The following is a 16,454-nucleotide window of genomic DNA, read 5'->3' on the forward strand; positions in this document are numbered from 1 at the left end:
AGAGTAGTTATATAACTATAAAAAGTTATCACCATTATACATTGATATATTTTATCCAGCCACTACTGCATGAGTAAAACTGCAGCACGAGGAAAAGGGTAAAACTCAAGTCATACATCTTATATTCTTATTTCATCTAGCAACAACAGACAAAAGCTTGTTTCAAATTATTTACATTCACAATACTGTAGTAACAGTTTAGCAGATTCAAGTTTTATATGTCACATCCACTTTCAACCACAAAAACGTTAATATATTTTTACATAACCGGCCACTAGTTGAATAAAGAGCCAACATGATTTGATATGAATCTCAAATCATTAATATCCAGAAAACCAAAATGATATGAAACAAATGGTCAAGCTTCCATATCTAACCTTATTTTAACATGACGATCACTAATAATTTATACATCCTACTCTTTGTCTTTCATTCAAATTGACATCATCCCAATCAACATTATAAGTATTCTCATTCAAGTTTTCATTCAAATTCACATCATTGCAATCAACATTATCATTCTCCACATTAAAATTCTAATTTTCATTTGCAAAAAGAAAAAAAAAAAAAAATACCTCAAATTCAATCAATTTACAAAAACAACAAATAAAAACCTCACATTTTATACAATTTACAAAAACAACAAAAAACACAGAAGATAAAGAAAGAGAGGTGTAAAAAACATGAACCATAAGCAAATTACAAGAGAAGTCTAGAGAGAAAGTCTACCATTTATGATAAACCTCATATTCACGGTCAAGTTCGCGAGCGCAAAATGAAGTCGTGTAGCAGAAGCTAGGTGATGAGTCAGTGCTAACCTTCTTAGCATCGAAGACAAGTTGTTCAAAGCTTTGTTAATGGTGTTTTTTTCTATGAGAACTTGAGAAGAATCAAAAAAAATTTGGAGTCTGGTCTCTGGTGTCTAGAGAACAGGAATAGAGAAGTACTGATAGATGATAATGGATGGAGACGAGGAGTCAGGCTTTGTTATTGGGGTTTAGCATCGTTTTGGAAATTGGAGGGGGGATGGAGTTGTTTACTTGTTATGTCAGAGGTGCGCGTGGAAGAAAGCAACTAAAGTAAAAAAAACGCTTTGGGAGCCCAAAAATAAATTGGGCCCTCATATTTTAGGGGCCCTGTGCAGTTGCTCATGCTGCATTGGGTCTTAGACGGGCCTGTGAAAATCCTTCACAGAAAACCCAAAAGGATCAAATTCCACAGAAACATAATTATCTTTGGTGAATTCACGAACACAAACTAAGTTTTTGATCAATAATTTAGGTGCATGAAGGATATTTTTTAAGGCTAAGGGAGGGTGAGGGTTTGATAAGTGAGCATAACCATAACCATAAATCGGAATAGAATGACCACTACCGACAACATTACCACGAATACTGCTCAAATCAAAATAAGATGAGAGCGTGCCTCGGTCAGATGTCATATGAGAGGTTGCACCGATGTCCATATACCAATTTGCATCCGGAGGAGTGAGCGTAAGAGTATGCATGGCTACTACAATATCAGTTGGAGTGGACTGAGGAGCTCCTGCCATATATATAAGTTTAGGCAGGTTTAGGCCCAAGTATGTTATTGGACCCTTTTTGTTCTTGCTGAAATTGGGGCCTAACCTAAGGAGAATTGGGATAAGACGGATACGGGCAAGGTGGCACTTACCAAGGAAACCAAGGCCATTGCCCACTGAGCTGTACCTGTGGCAAGTTGTGCTGACCACCGGACTACGTGCGACCACCGTCAGTGTGGGAGTGGCTGCCATCGCCACCATTCTGGCCACCGCCACTGTTATGCTTGCGATTTTTGCCGTAATTTGTGTGATTTTGTGATTTATTTCCACCATAAACATGATGTGTATGTGGAAGAAGACAAATTATAAGAGGAAGACTCATCAACATCATGAGCCACCACAGCCGTGCCGGAGTTGACCGCGGCTTGCTTGGCCATGCCGGCCTCTACTAAAGTGAGCATGGATCGTGCTTGATAAAATGGCAGACGGGGTTGCTTTGACAGATAAGAGTGCAAACACTACTATAACTTGGAGTAAGGCACGACACCATTTGAAGAACAAGGCGGTGGTTGGAAATCGGAGCACCAACGTATTAAAGTTGATCCGCCAATTCCTTGAGCCTTTAACAATAGGCTGAAGCATTTGGGAAATCCTCCATCTTAGTATGAGAGAATTCTTGTTCAAGAGTAACGGCACGAGAATTTTGGTTATCTTGAAAAATGTCTCTCAAACGGTTCCAAGCTTCCATGGCAGTAGCATCAAGGTTCAAGGATAGTATGAAGAAGGTCATGAGAGATGGTGGTATATACCCATTGAAGGACTGTCACATCAAGGGTCGACCATAACTCTTTTTTGCCATCGGTTGTAGGCACCTTCTCCTTGCCTTTTTCTGGAGGAATAATATGATGGAGAACCTTGTGAGAGCGAGCATGGATCTTAAAGAGTTCAACCCATGTGGCATATTGAACATTTTTCATTTCAAGAGTGATGGAAATGTGGTTTTTAATGTTTGAAACACAAAGGGCGAGATGGAACTTGGAGTCCGACATTCTGCCAACAAGAAAAAAAGAGAGATAGGATGAGAAAGAAAAGTATAATAGGCGGCACAAGGTGGAGACTAGGGCGACAAAAGGTGGTGGGAGAAGGGGGAATCAAGGCCCTAGGAGTAAATATCTGATACCATGAAAGTGTTTGATTCCTCGAATCATTCATTAAGCCCACGTAGGGTAATATACTAAGTTATAGTAGCAATCTTAGGCTAATAATAAAAAAAACTATCATACAACAATTGAAGTATCATAATTAGAAAATTACTAAGATTACACTAATTACAAGAATATTCACAAAATATTCTAGGATGCTAACCGAGGTGGTAATGGTGTTGGGTCACATCTGATGGTGTGGTGGTGTTAGGTTGCATCTGGTGTCGAGTTGGTAGTGGTGTGTCGGGTTGGTAGTGGTGGTGGTGTCAAGTTAGTGGTGGTGTTGAGTTGGTAGTGGTGGTGGTGGTGTTAGAGACGAGAGAGAGAGGTGGTGGTGGTGGCTGAGAGAGAGGGGTGGATTTAGGTTGATGGGAGGAAAGAGAGGGGTGGGTTAATGTTGTTTAGATTGGTAGAGGGGTGGGTTAATGATGTTTAGGTTCGTAGAGGGATGGGTTAATTAAGTTGCTAGGGGAAAATAAAAGGAAAAAACTTTTCATTTTGAGCTATGTTGCACTTATTATGGTATTTATTATGTATCTATTTTTGGAATGGGATCAGGGCCGTCTCATACAATTTGGGGGACATGTGCTAAAATAATTAATGAAATCCGAATGGTAAAAAAGACATACTGCAGAGTAGTTATATAACTATAAAAAGTTATCACCATTATACATTGATATATTTTATCCAGCCACTACTGCAGGAGTAAAACTGCAGCACGAGGAAAAGGTTAAAACTCAAGTCATACATCTTATATTCTTATTTCATCTAGCAACAACAGACAAAAGCTTGTTTCAAATTATTTACATTCACAATATTGTAGTAACAGTTTAGCAGATTCAAGTTTTATATGACACATCCACTTTTAACCACAAAAACGTTAATATATTTTTACATAACCGGCCACTAGTTGAATAAAGAGCCAACATGATTTGATATGAATTAGAGGTGATCATGGGCCGGGCCGCGGCCAAAAAAATTTGCCCAATGGTCGGGCCGGGCCGGGCCGGGCCGAATTTTTGTGTCCAAAGCCCGCTATTTCGGGCCTAAATTAGCGGGCTTTTGCGGGCCAAAACGGGCCGGGCCAAAAAATAGACTAAAAAGTCGTTTTTGGCTTGCCCAAAGCCCGCCAAAGCAAAAAAAAAATACGACCGGGCCGGGCCCGGCCCGCGGGCCAAAACCCGGCCCAAAAACGAGCCGGGCCGGGCCAAAATGATCACCTCTAATATGAATCTCAAATCATTAATATCCAGAAAACCAAAATGATATGAAACAAATGGTCAAGCTTCCATATCTGACCTTATTTTAACATGACGGTCACTAATAATTTATACATCCTACTCTTTGTCTTTCATTCAAATTGACATCATCCCAATCAACATTATAAGTATTCTCATTCAAGTTTTCATTCAAATTCACATCATTGCAATCAACATTATCATTCTCCACATTAAAATTCTAATTTTCATTTGCAAAAAGAAAAAAAAAATACAAAATACCTCAAATTCAATCAATTTACAAAAACAACAATAAAACACCTCACATTTATACAATTTACAAAAACAACAAAAAACACAGAAGATAGAGAAAGAGAGGTGTAAAAAACATGAACCATAAGCAAATTACGAGAGAAGTCTAGAGAGAAAGTCTACCATTTATGATAAACCTCATATTCATGATCAAGTTCGCGAGCGCAAAATGAAGTCGTGTAGCAGAAGCTAGGTGATGAGTCAGTGCTAACCTTCTTAGCATCGGAGACAAGTTGTTCAAAGCTTTGTTAATGGTGTTTTTTTCTATGAGAACTTGAGAAGAATAAAAAAAAAATTGGAGTTTGGTCTCTGGTGTTTAGAGAATAGGAATAGAGAAGTACTGATAAATGATAATGATAGGAGACGAGGAGTCAGGCTTTGTTATTGGGGTTTAGCGTCGTTTTGGAAATTGGAGGGGGGATGGAGTTGTTTACCTGTTTTGTCAGAGGCGCGCGTGGAAGAAAGCAACTAAAGTAAAAAAAACGCTTTGGGAGCCCAAAAATAAATTGGGCCCTCATAATTTATGGGCCCTGTGCAGTTGCTCATCATGCATTGGGCCTTAGCCGGGCCTGAATGGGATCACTAATTTTACATCACAAATACATTCAACTTTAACATAAAATAATAGTTTTTCTTTCTTTTTATATCCTATAACATTGTTTCTCCTAAGACTTTGTGTAAAAGAAACGGGTAAACTAATAAAGACCGGAGGAATTATATATTAGAGGTGCACAATTTGTATCATGCCTTTAATATACTTCCTCCGTTTTTTTTATATGTTACACTTTTCAAATCACGAACTTCCAGGTAATTTTTTGAGAGGAGAGAGATAGAGAGAAAGAAAACAAAAGGGTCCCATGTGAACATGTGACAGGAGAGAGATGGAGAGAAATTATTATCCAAAATAAAAATGTAACCTCTAATTTGAAACTTCCTAAAATAGAAAGTGTTGTATATAAAAAAAAAAACAAAGTAAATAAATGTATTTTTTTTCCTTGAAAAGAGGCCTTAAAATTTAAAAGTAATTCTACCCTTGACAATTTGCGTGTAAATCTGGTGAATGAAAAAAGAAGTTACAAACAGTATTATGGCAGGCCAAGAGATCAGGCCATAAATTTGTCCCATACGTAAGATTCGTCCTTCAAATTATGTCACTTTATTGAAAGCAAAATCCTGCAGTTGGGCAAAAATATGGAAAAAGAAGGAAATACTCCTATACGCCCTACGGTAAAAAAAACAAAGCAAGGAAACCAAGTTAGCTTTTGCAGTGCTATGCGTCATAACTCATAATAATACTCCTACTTGGTAAGGAGGTGCCTTTTTCCAACGGGTGGAGGAAAAAGTGAGATAAAACTTTGATATGATCCCAAGAAATAATAATAATGCATGTTTTCAGACATTCCTTTTGTCTTTCCTACTTGGTCCCGTCTAAGGTTCGAGACTCGAGAGCCTTCTTCTTTGTGCATCTTGGTGTGTGTTTGTGCTTCAAAATTCAAAACTAAAGAAACTTGGGAAACCCTACATTGTGTTGTTCACCCATTATTGAAGTGAAAATTTATTCAAACAGGTCTATAATTGTTCTATCAAATAAGTAGTCCGTTTAGGTATAATTGTTGGTGCAAGAATAAGTGCAAATTCAATCAGGTATTGTTCCAGTAATTAGCACATTGATTAGTTCATAATACCATGATAATTATTAGGATGTTTGATTACTAGAGCTTAGTTATCTCTATTATATAAGGGAAGGGGGAAGCTATGGCGTCCTCTTTTGAACTGACTATTTTGCCCCCTTCCCTTTCTAAATTACAAAATGAATATCAAAATTAAAATCGGGACTCAAAAAAACTACCGAAAATTAATTTAACACTCACTAACAAATCATTTAAAAGAAGAAGCTTTACAAATCACTCATAATTAAGAAAATCATGTTATAAAAATCACGCTAATCACTCAAATAATCAGGAAACTTTATTAAAACTTAAAATTAACATACAAAGTAAAACTAATAGCCTAGAATGTCAATACATACAAAAACATTTACTACAAAAATTTACTTACAAATCACTGTTCTCAAGAACCATTCACAATTACATACTCACAGAAGTTACCTATAAACACAAATTTGAGAAAAAGATAAGATTTTGACGGCGATATCACACATTCATCCATCGGCAATTTGCGAACTTCGAAAAAGGTACATAATTCTTTTAACCTTCAAAATTATTTCACATAAGTTGAAATAAACAATAGTAAATTAGTTGACGGTTATGTAGTTAAAAAAATGGAGATGACAACAATGAGTTCAAAAGGGCTTTTATACAATCAGATTTAAATTTAATTCATTTTCATATAAACAAATTTAGTTTTTTCTAAAAAAATGCCAATATTAAAAATTTTGCCCATAACTTTTGCAAAAAGTCCATGTTCAGAAATAAATTTTGAAAAACAAAACAATATCAAGTCCATGTTCAGAAAAATTTTGAAAAACGAAACAATATCAACTTTTTGCGAACAATTTTTGCAAAAATCCATTTTCAGAAAAAAAAACTAAATTAATTTGCGAAAAGTAACGATTTTTTTTTCTACAAAAAAAAAATCCAATATCAAATTGTGTATGAAAAAAATCAAAATTTCATTTCAAATATAATTGAAGCTCAAAGTGTTAAAATTTAGAAAAGGACAAAAATTAAAACGATGGAAAATTTTTAAATATCAATGTGTGCAAACATAATTTAGAAGTTAGACAAGGAAAAAAAACCTGAGGTTGTATTTGTTAGTGAAATCATAATTTAGAAGTTAGACAAGGAAAAAAAATTATTTACTTTTTCATAGTGTTTCCTATATATAATGAAACTTTTACATATATTTGGACCTATCTCTTTCTATATATAATAGCGATTAATTATCAAGGTAAAAAGGTTTATGTAAAATATCATTCAAGAATTAAAGTACAACATATCTCTATTATATAAGGGAAGGGGGGCTATGGTGTCCCCGAATGAAGAGACTATTTTACCCCTGACCTTTTCCTTTGTAAATTACAAATCCACTTACAAACCAAAGGGAGATTCAAATAAAAATACTGGAAATAAAATTATAACAATCACTCACAAGTCAACTTAAATCATAGAATTGCATAATTTACATTATACAAATCACTCAAATGATGAAACTTTACAAAAACCAAAAATTAACTTACAAACTACAACCAATACACTACCACGTCAATACATAAACATACTCACAAAAATTTGACTTGAAATCCAAATGTACACTTTCTTCACAATATATGAAGTAGTGTACTTAATTTAAAAATCAACTAAATTATAATATTAGAAATCATAGATAAATTCAATAAAATTTCTATTTTGTTCATAGAATTTGACCTTGAAAAGTAAAAAAAAAGAAAAGAGACTGGTCAGAGACTTAAGTGACAGAGACTAAACCAATTAAATTTTGTAACTAAAAAATAATTATACTTGTATGTCTAATGTTCAAATTTTGACTTTTACATAAGTCGAAAAAAATTGAGTTTCTATCTTGAAAAGAATTCAAGCACGCATCGCGTGCAAAAAATGCTAGTAGGCTTATAGCTAAAGTCGGGCGCAAGCCACATCACTGGGCAACATAATGGGATAACATGTCTTATGCTTGGGGGTGTAAGTGGATTGAAATGAATTGGACTTTGTCGAATTCAAATCCAGTCCAAAATTTTTTGGACTCGAGAAATTGAGTTCAAGTCCGATCTAACTATTTTTTGAGTCTAGTTTAGTTCGATAATTTTTTCTTGATTCCGAATCCAGCCCAATCCAATTCAATCCGATAATTATATAATTTTCTTCCTCCCGATTAAGCTCATTTTATCCGTTACATAAAATAAGTCACATACATATTTTATATCATGTATATTAATATTAAATATATATACACACTATATATTAATATATATATATATAAATATTTTTGGATTGAACTATACTTATTGGACTCCAAAGGAGTGAGTCCGAATCTACTCCGAAAATATTTGGATTCGAAAATTTAAACTGGACTGAATTGGACTCTGGACTTTTTGGAATCCGCTTATACCCCTGCTCATGCCATATCAAGTTGAGCCGTACCCGAAGGGGAAAAAAAAGTTGTCACGCCCATTTTCCAGAAGAGGTTTCATGCACTACTTAATCAACATGTTGTGCGATGTCGTCAAGCCGGTGACCTCCTTAATAACTTGACCTTTCTTACATTTTTTTTGTTATAAATGAATGGGCCAACTCATAGGCTGGCCGTCATGCTTGTACTAGGCTAGTGCTAATTTTTGCCATGGCCAAAGCCCACCATTGTGCCTCTCATGAAAATTGACATGGCTTCATTGTCGGCCCTACCCTATAAAGCCATACTCAACACTAGTTTTTATGGGAAACCCGAGGATAAAGTAATAGTCAGTTGTTGTAGACTAGAAGTATTTCATAGTATATGGGACAAGGGCCCATCAACATATACCTTTGGGCTTTAATAGTTACATACAAATATTTTGGCTTAGATCGATATAATCGCAAATAGTATCATCCATTTACTCTTTGATCTTTAAATAACAATCCAGGATCTAACATTGTAGAAAGTAAATATACTTCATTGTTATTCCCCTCAACCTTTACAAACTTTAAATCCAATAGAAAATTTGCGTTTCAGATGGTGCTTCATCTAATGTCCCAAATAAGATGATCTTGCCACCTCTCTCGCATAATCTATTTACTTAGTTTGATGAGATGACAACATTAAAATGTACTGTCATCTAGATAGGACATATAAAGAACATATATATAATCTCATCAACCCTGTGAGAAATGGTATTGCTACATATACTGATATACATGACATATAAATATGCAAATACAATATAAATTAGTTATTACAAGGTACATATTACGAGTATATGGTAAAGTTTTATTAATGTGATGAACCCCACCCCCTTTCCAACTTCCAATTTCCATGCGCACATCTATGCGGTACGTAGCTTGCATTTTGGTAACAAATTTTTCCCTTTTGGGTTTTTTGTAACTTCTTTTCCCGTTTGTATCTTCTTTCGGACCACATTATGACAAGTTTTTAGGGGTCTAATAGATCTAAGACTATTGGCCCAATCAAATTTCTTGTGATCAGTAACATTCTTGTTAGAATCATGCTTACTAACATGAAACTTGTTGTTATTATACTTCTCAGCAGGCTTCTTTTTAATCTCTTTAATTTCAATTATGGTCCCTCCCTCCACTTTTATCATAATGTTGACCTCAAAAACTACCTTGTTTTTGTTACTCTTGTTAAGTTGTTGTTGCTTCAATTGTTGCTGTTTCTGTTGTTGTGGCTTGCTACAAGTCTGCTTGTCTTTTTGGTGTTGGTATAGACGATGAAGGCGAAGCGCGAGGCGAGATAACTCATCTTTGATTTCTCCTTCTAAATTTTTTTCAATGTCCATCTCAAGCTCTCCCCTGATTCTTTGCTCTTCCTCAGACATATGGGTGTTGCCTTTGTAATTTTGCATGTTTTCTTTGTGATCAACTCCTTTGTGCATGTTTCGTGGCTCTTCGACTTTCTAAGCTTCATCAGTTATAAAAAGGAATTAATATTTTACACTTGTGTAATGTAACCATTAATTTTTCTCATAACATCGAATTTAACAATTAACACACGTAATTAAATCATCTACCATTATGTATGTGACATAATCAAACTTATTGTACGTGTTCATTAAGCAGTGTATGTGGTTTATATTGAGCCTGTCTAAGTCAGGGGGTGAGATTAAGTATTTATATAAAAATGTTTAGTAAAATCAATCGTTTATTAGCTATATTGGGTCTTGAGTAAGGGGTGGATTAAGTATTTATAAAAATATTTCGTAAAATCAATTGATTATTAGCTCTATCTATATCTAAGTAACCAAATTTATAATAACACAACCAAAATTTGTTCCAATCAATTTCTTTTCATTGCAATTGATTAATTAACTAGTAAGCTAATTAAAAAAATCAATTTCCAAATAAGTCTCGTTTCACAATTATATTTTCACAAATAAGGGTGTGTTATTATCAACATATTGATTCACATTTCAAATGCATCTATGGGACCTTTGGAATTAAACAAAAGGTCTGTGGTGGTTTGATTATGAAGTACTCCCATCAAATATATACATGGAATTTGCACCAAGTAGGCGAACATAATTCAAGATTGAATGTTATAATGCACAATTGCACATATAAAGAATTCATGTATCAAATAGTTGCAAATCGATGGGGGCATGCCCAATAGTGACAACACTATATAGTAGACGGGTAAGCAAATCATGTGGAAAGAAGCGAGGGACAAGCTTAAGGATATAATTGTGAACATAACTTGTTTTAGTGATAGAATTATTTGTATATATCTCCCTCTCTTAAGTCTTAGGTATAGGAGTTAGAACAAGCTTTACAAGAACTCTCCTCGTTGGAAATAGTAAATTCTACTAGTGTTCATGTAGGTGGTTCAATAACATTATTCCTCCAAACACTACAAGAACTAGGTTTTCGTCATCAACTAGTTACTTTTTATAGGAAAAAAAGTTAGCTATTTCTTTATGTGAGAACATATAAAATGTGAGAGTAGATTTATGTTTAGAACATACACAACACTTTTCAGAGTATATGCAGTATTTTTTAGAGCATACTTAACCTTTTGTTTTTAGAGCATATGTAACACTTTTTAGAACAATAATTTATAGAACATATGCTATGATTTCAAAACATGAATTTCCAAAGTTTAGAACATGAAATAACAAGTTTTAGAACATATAATAACAATTTTTAGAACATGAAATACAAAATTTTAGAACATGAAATTCAACCTAGATAAAATTGAACTTCAGAACTTCTGGTGAAAAAATTTGTTAAACTTATTAACAATCACTATTGAATTCATGTAACTTTGTTGATTTATATATGAAGAACTTTGTTGAATTTCATTTTGAATTTAGTGCAGTTTATTTGAGGAGAGAGAATGAGTATTCTTTAGTAGTGAAAATGGTCATTTTCAGAAAAGAGAACAAACATGAAGTCATTCTAAATAAGTTTAATCTTTTATGAATAATTCCGTTGCACTTGTTACGAACTTGATTGAAGTTGAACTTGGAGCTTCAACTAAGTCTACTTGAGCAAAGAAAATGGGTATTCTTGAGAGAGAGAATTACTCTTCTATAGAGGAGAGAGAAACAAAATAAATTCGTAGTTAATGAATGTGAGCTAAACAGATTGAATTTCAGAAAATTTATTGAAGAATTTAGTAAAATTTGTGAAAAATTGGTTGAATTTGAGTTTGAAACTTTAATGGAGTCTTTTTTAGAAAAAAAAACATAATTTAGAATATATCACTTAATTTATAAAACATAGAATGTGTTCTCACATTAAAAAGTGTTTTCACATAAGGTGTTCTCACAAGAGTCTTCCCCTATTTATATACTAGCCTTCATATGCACGCGATGCGTGCGTTAATTTCAAAATTTGTTATTCTATTATATACTCCATTCGTACTTTATTTATGATTAAACTTAAATGTGAAAAATTCAACAGTTAGATGAATTTAGATATATTAACTCGCTAATGTAAAAAAATAAAAAGATTGCGAGTTATTGTTAACATTACTTTTTTGTGAATGAATATTGAACAGAAAGAATAAAAATAATGAGTTGGTTTAACTGAATTAAAGAGTATCAAAGGTAGTGAATGTTTAGACTTTTCATGTGCACGTTATGTATGCCATCTTTTTTTTTATAAGGTATAAATATTTTGTCCATTTAATTTTTGATTGAAGTATTTGATGCATATACCATTTTAAACTTGTTTTAAATGGCAAATTGGAATGAGAATTTTTAAATGATTTGCTTTTGTAATTTTTTTCATCCTATTAATTAGATCATTAAGGGTATTTTAGTCACTTCAAAAGAGGACACCACACCTCCTCCCTTGGCTTATATAATAGAGATATAGATATATATATGTTTGCGCTTTCATGTTGATGCATGCAAACACTATCGATACATGTGAGTCAGAATTCAGATTGCATCAATGTATAGCAAATGAAGGACATGTATATGAGATAAAAGATATAGATTATTTAGGATTTAATTGTATTCTTTTTCTCTCTACAAAAAACCGTATTTAGTCTCAAAATACCCAAGTCACCTCCAATGCAAAGGCATGAAATATTTTTTTTTACAGAAATTATTGGTTGTAAGTGTCTAACTGTTACACCATAATTTATGGTGCAATAGCAACCTATATGTGGGATAGATTTAGGAGCATTTCCTAAATCTCTATCTATCTATAAGTGTTTATCTTGACATATCTAAAAGTATTTGTTTCGAGATGATATTTCTTAGTATTATATTTAGTTTAGGATAAATCTATCTATCTAGAATTGTTTATCTAGACATACATATCTAAAAATATTTATTTCAAAATAAATACTTTTATATATATATATATATATATATATATATATATATATATATATATATATATATATAAACACTTCTAAATAGATAGATTTAGGAAATACTCCTAAATCTATCCCAACATAACCCACAAACCACCACTTCTTTTGTAAAAGAAAAAAAAATCAAATTACATAAAATGAACGACAAAATGACATAAGATTCATGTCATTATTTGTATGGTGCATGCATGTCATTCCTTTTGAGTTCTATGTCAGTATACATGTTACACAATAAGTCCAGTGGCGGATCTAGGAATTGGACCACGTGGGTTCGGAATAATTTTAATTTTAATTTTTAATTTTTTTTGTTTTTGAATTTTTTATAGCATTGAAGGACGAGGAAAAAAATAAACTTTCAATTGTACTTAGCAAGGCTTTATTCTTGATTACATCATCACAAAAAAAATATGATAATTAATTTCTTGTAGTAATGAAAGACTATCAATTTTTTAACAAGCTATAGAGTTATAAAAACTACAAATCGAGTATTAACTATTAAGACTTTTTTCATTGAATTAACTTATCATGTTATACACTTATATGTATAACAAAATATGAAACTTTAACAACTAGCTAGCACAAATATGACGTCGACAAAAAGATAATGTAAATTAACCGAATTCATTAGTTTTTACAATATTTGTACTTGCTGGGCGGGAGAGATTTATAGATAAAAAAGAGAGTTTAAAAAATTAAAGGAGCATGAAGAAAAAGAAAAAAAAAACAAGGATATAATGCAATAAGCCAAGAAGGGGATGAAAAAAACCAAAGAAATAATGCAGTAAGTCTAAAGGGAATAAGTAAGTCTAAAGGGAATAAGGAAGGATCAAAAAAGGGAAAAAAAACAAATAATGCAGTAAGCCTAAAGGAAGTAAGTACTAAGGGAGGATAGAAAAAGAAAAAAAAAACAACAAACCACTTTACTGAGATTCGAACCTCAGACCAGGAGAACAAATGAGATTGTAGTTCATTACCTTTACCGCTGAGCTACCAGGCATTTAAACGATATAAATTCGCTGTGTTTTATATATATTTTATTGTTTTCTTTGCCCAGTTTTCGTGTTTTTGTCCCGGATCCACGTGGGTTCAGTTGAACCCACTGAACCCACGCTGGATCCGCCCCTGAATAAGTCATGATATAACATGTTACATATTTATATGTTGAGCTAATAAACCTTCATATATTATATGGAGCATAATTTTGTATGCTCCTGAGTGCATGCAATAATTTGCTAATATAAATAGGATATAGGGTGCATGAAATAATTTGCTAATTAGGCTAGGGTAGAAATATATCATATCGATCGCCTTGAAATAATCCCAAATTTAAGAAAGACAGTACAATGAAATGAACATAATCACTAAAAGGTACACTTCAAAAAAAAAATCACTGAAAAATAAAATAGAAGAAGAGAGGAGGGATTAAAAAAAAAAAAAAAAAAAAAAAAAAAAAAGAGCAGAGAAATGAGAAACCTATTGAATCAAGATCAACATGAGCAGCTTGGTGGACACCATCTTTGATTCGAATGTATGATTATTGTTTATAGCTTGTATCTATGCAATTTTGATGAAAATTGTTGACTCTATGCATAACTTTCTGTTAGTTGGTCCCCAACTTAAATACACCAATGGAATCTAGGATTGATGTGACTACAAATAATCTAAGGAGCACGAAAATAAGGAGTGAATAAGACCTAAATATTGGTGTGTTAAAGAATAAGACAAATTACAGTTGATTTATTCAAATTTAGGCGCCAAATATCTGTAACTGAAATTGTAGCTGGGAATGAAAATTAGAGATTGTGTTAAGAGTGCATGACACTAGGAAACTGACTGCCTGATATAATATGAGGAAATAAATTGAGTACTTAACTTAGAAGGAAACATAATATGGGTTTGGCCAGCCTTTGAAGCATAACACAAGTATTTCTTGCATCACATTTACATTAACTCATGCACATGGGTTTTGTATTTTGACATATACTTCGTTTTCATGTCAAATTGTGTCTCTCCTTGAAGCTTTTCACTTTGAAATTTGAATATTAGAATATGTGTTACTAAGGAGTCTAGTTCAGTTAGTTCAAAACTAGTTTTACATGCACGCAATGCGTGCGATAACATGTGATAACAAATGAAGTAGAAAATAAAACTAATTGGGTAGAATTACTGTTTTTACATTTTATTTTCTTAAAAAACTGATATTTTAAATGTCCTATTTTCCCCCTCTTTTTTCATTCAAATGAAACAGTTAGTTATCCCCTATTTTTTTCTTTTTTTCCTTTTTCTATTTTTTGGTGTCCCCCATGTGTTGCCTTATATAATAGAGATGTAATTCTATCTGTAAATACTAATGGAAAAAAGTTCATCTGATGGGGTCAAATTTGGGCCATATTGATGCGATTTCGGTAGTGGTGTCAGAAACAGATCTGACCGCTGGGTCAACCTGATTCTGACCTGACTTGAACTTGGTTCGACTTGTGAGGGTTAGTCTCCAAACCTGACCGAAACCTGACCTGGAATTACCCAGACCTGACCGGCACCCGGCAAGATTATATCCTGACCTGTTCAGACAGACCTGCTTTCAAACCCGAACCCGACCGTAATGAGCAAGATATTATTAAAATTCAATATTTTTTTATATCTACAAAATCATTTAAATATGTTAATTTATAAAACTTATTATATTTAATATTTAAATAAAATAAATAATTAAATTACATTTAATTTAATTTAAGAATATTGAATATCATGTACTTGTTTATATTTTCATTTAATTACCCAATGTCCTCATTTTCAAATAATATTAAAAAATATCTGGTTATACTCCAAAATTATAATCCATTTTAGTATTCTACTAAAATTTCTCCATTTTTTCTACCAAATTATCCCATTTAATATTCTACCAAATTTGCTACCAAATAATATTTCAAACTCTCATAACCCTATACTAAAGAACAACATATGAATATGAAATTCATTCTTATTGAAGTAAAAGTTAAAGCATATACAATGAAGTAAAAGTTACAGCAAATTTGAATTGAATTGATTGTTTAACTTTACATCTAGAAAATTAAAGAAATGAATCTACAATTCAGTAATTTACAGAAATTTGGGCAAAAAAAAAAACAATTCAGTGCTTGAAATTGCATCTTCATTCTTCACTTAAAAATTTGCAAGAAAGATGTTTCTTCAACTTCTAGCTCAAATCTTCTACATAACCTGGTCTTTAGATCTGGAAAATTAGAAAAAAATAAAGAAAGACAAAATTCTCAAAACCAAAGTTGATACTCCATAATTAACGAGAGCTAAAGAGTAACTTACCATCCAACAACAATGAAGCAAGAAGGGAAGAAAAATCAAAATCGAAAAGGGAGATGTATCGAAAAGGGAGATAGTAAAAACCAAGAACGACTAGGTAAGCTACTTTATTAAAACCAAATCGAGATCATAAGCGTCCAACAACTTACAGGCTCCCCATGTTGTTATGCCAACAATATATGCAAAAAACTGGTAGAAATCATTATATAATAACCAAAACTACAAGTTGATCAACAAAATTAATTCCTTTTATATAAACATAACTACAAAATTAACTATACCTTTTGGGTTGATTGACTCAGAATTGGGTACTGGAGCCATAATTTATATCGACAAATAACTGCGATAAGAAACATATAAATCAGT

At 32.7% G+C, this 16,454-nt stretch overlaps 1 protein-coding gene across 2 annotated transcripts; it reads right to left on the reverse strand.

The window, feature by feature from the left end:
- Window positions 1–9,100: 9,100 nt before the first annotated feature.
- Window positions 9,101–14,396, reverse strand: LOC104896057 (hypothetical protein). Of its 2 annotated transcripts, none has more exons than XM_048646659.2 (2): window positions 14,244–14,396; window positions 9,101–9,840 (listed from the first exon to the last, which is right to left on the reverse strand). In XM_048646659.2, the coding sequence occupies exon 2, from the start codon at window positions 9,817–9,819 to the stop codon at window positions 9,250–9,252; it is 570 nt and encodes a 189-aa protein (XP_048502616.1). In that variant the 5' UTR covers window positions 9,820–9,840; window positions 14,244–14,396; the 3' UTR covers window positions 9,101–9,249. The 2 variants fall into 2 exon arrangements, with proteins under 2 accessions (XP_048502616.1, XP_010681043.2); XM_010682741.3 differs by having other exon boundaries at window positions 9,101–9,845; window positions 14,244–14,395.
- Between the last annotated feature and the right edge of the window lie 2,058 nt (window positions 14,397–16,454).

The sequence above is a fragment of the Beta vulgaris genome, chromosome 6, assembly GCF_026745355.1.
Source record: "Beta vulgaris subsp. vulgaris cultivar EL10 chromosome 6, EL10.2, whole genome shotgun sequence".
NCBI lineage: Eukaryota > Viridiplantae > Streptophyta > Magnoliopsida > Caryophyllales > Amaranthaceae > Beta > Beta vulgaris.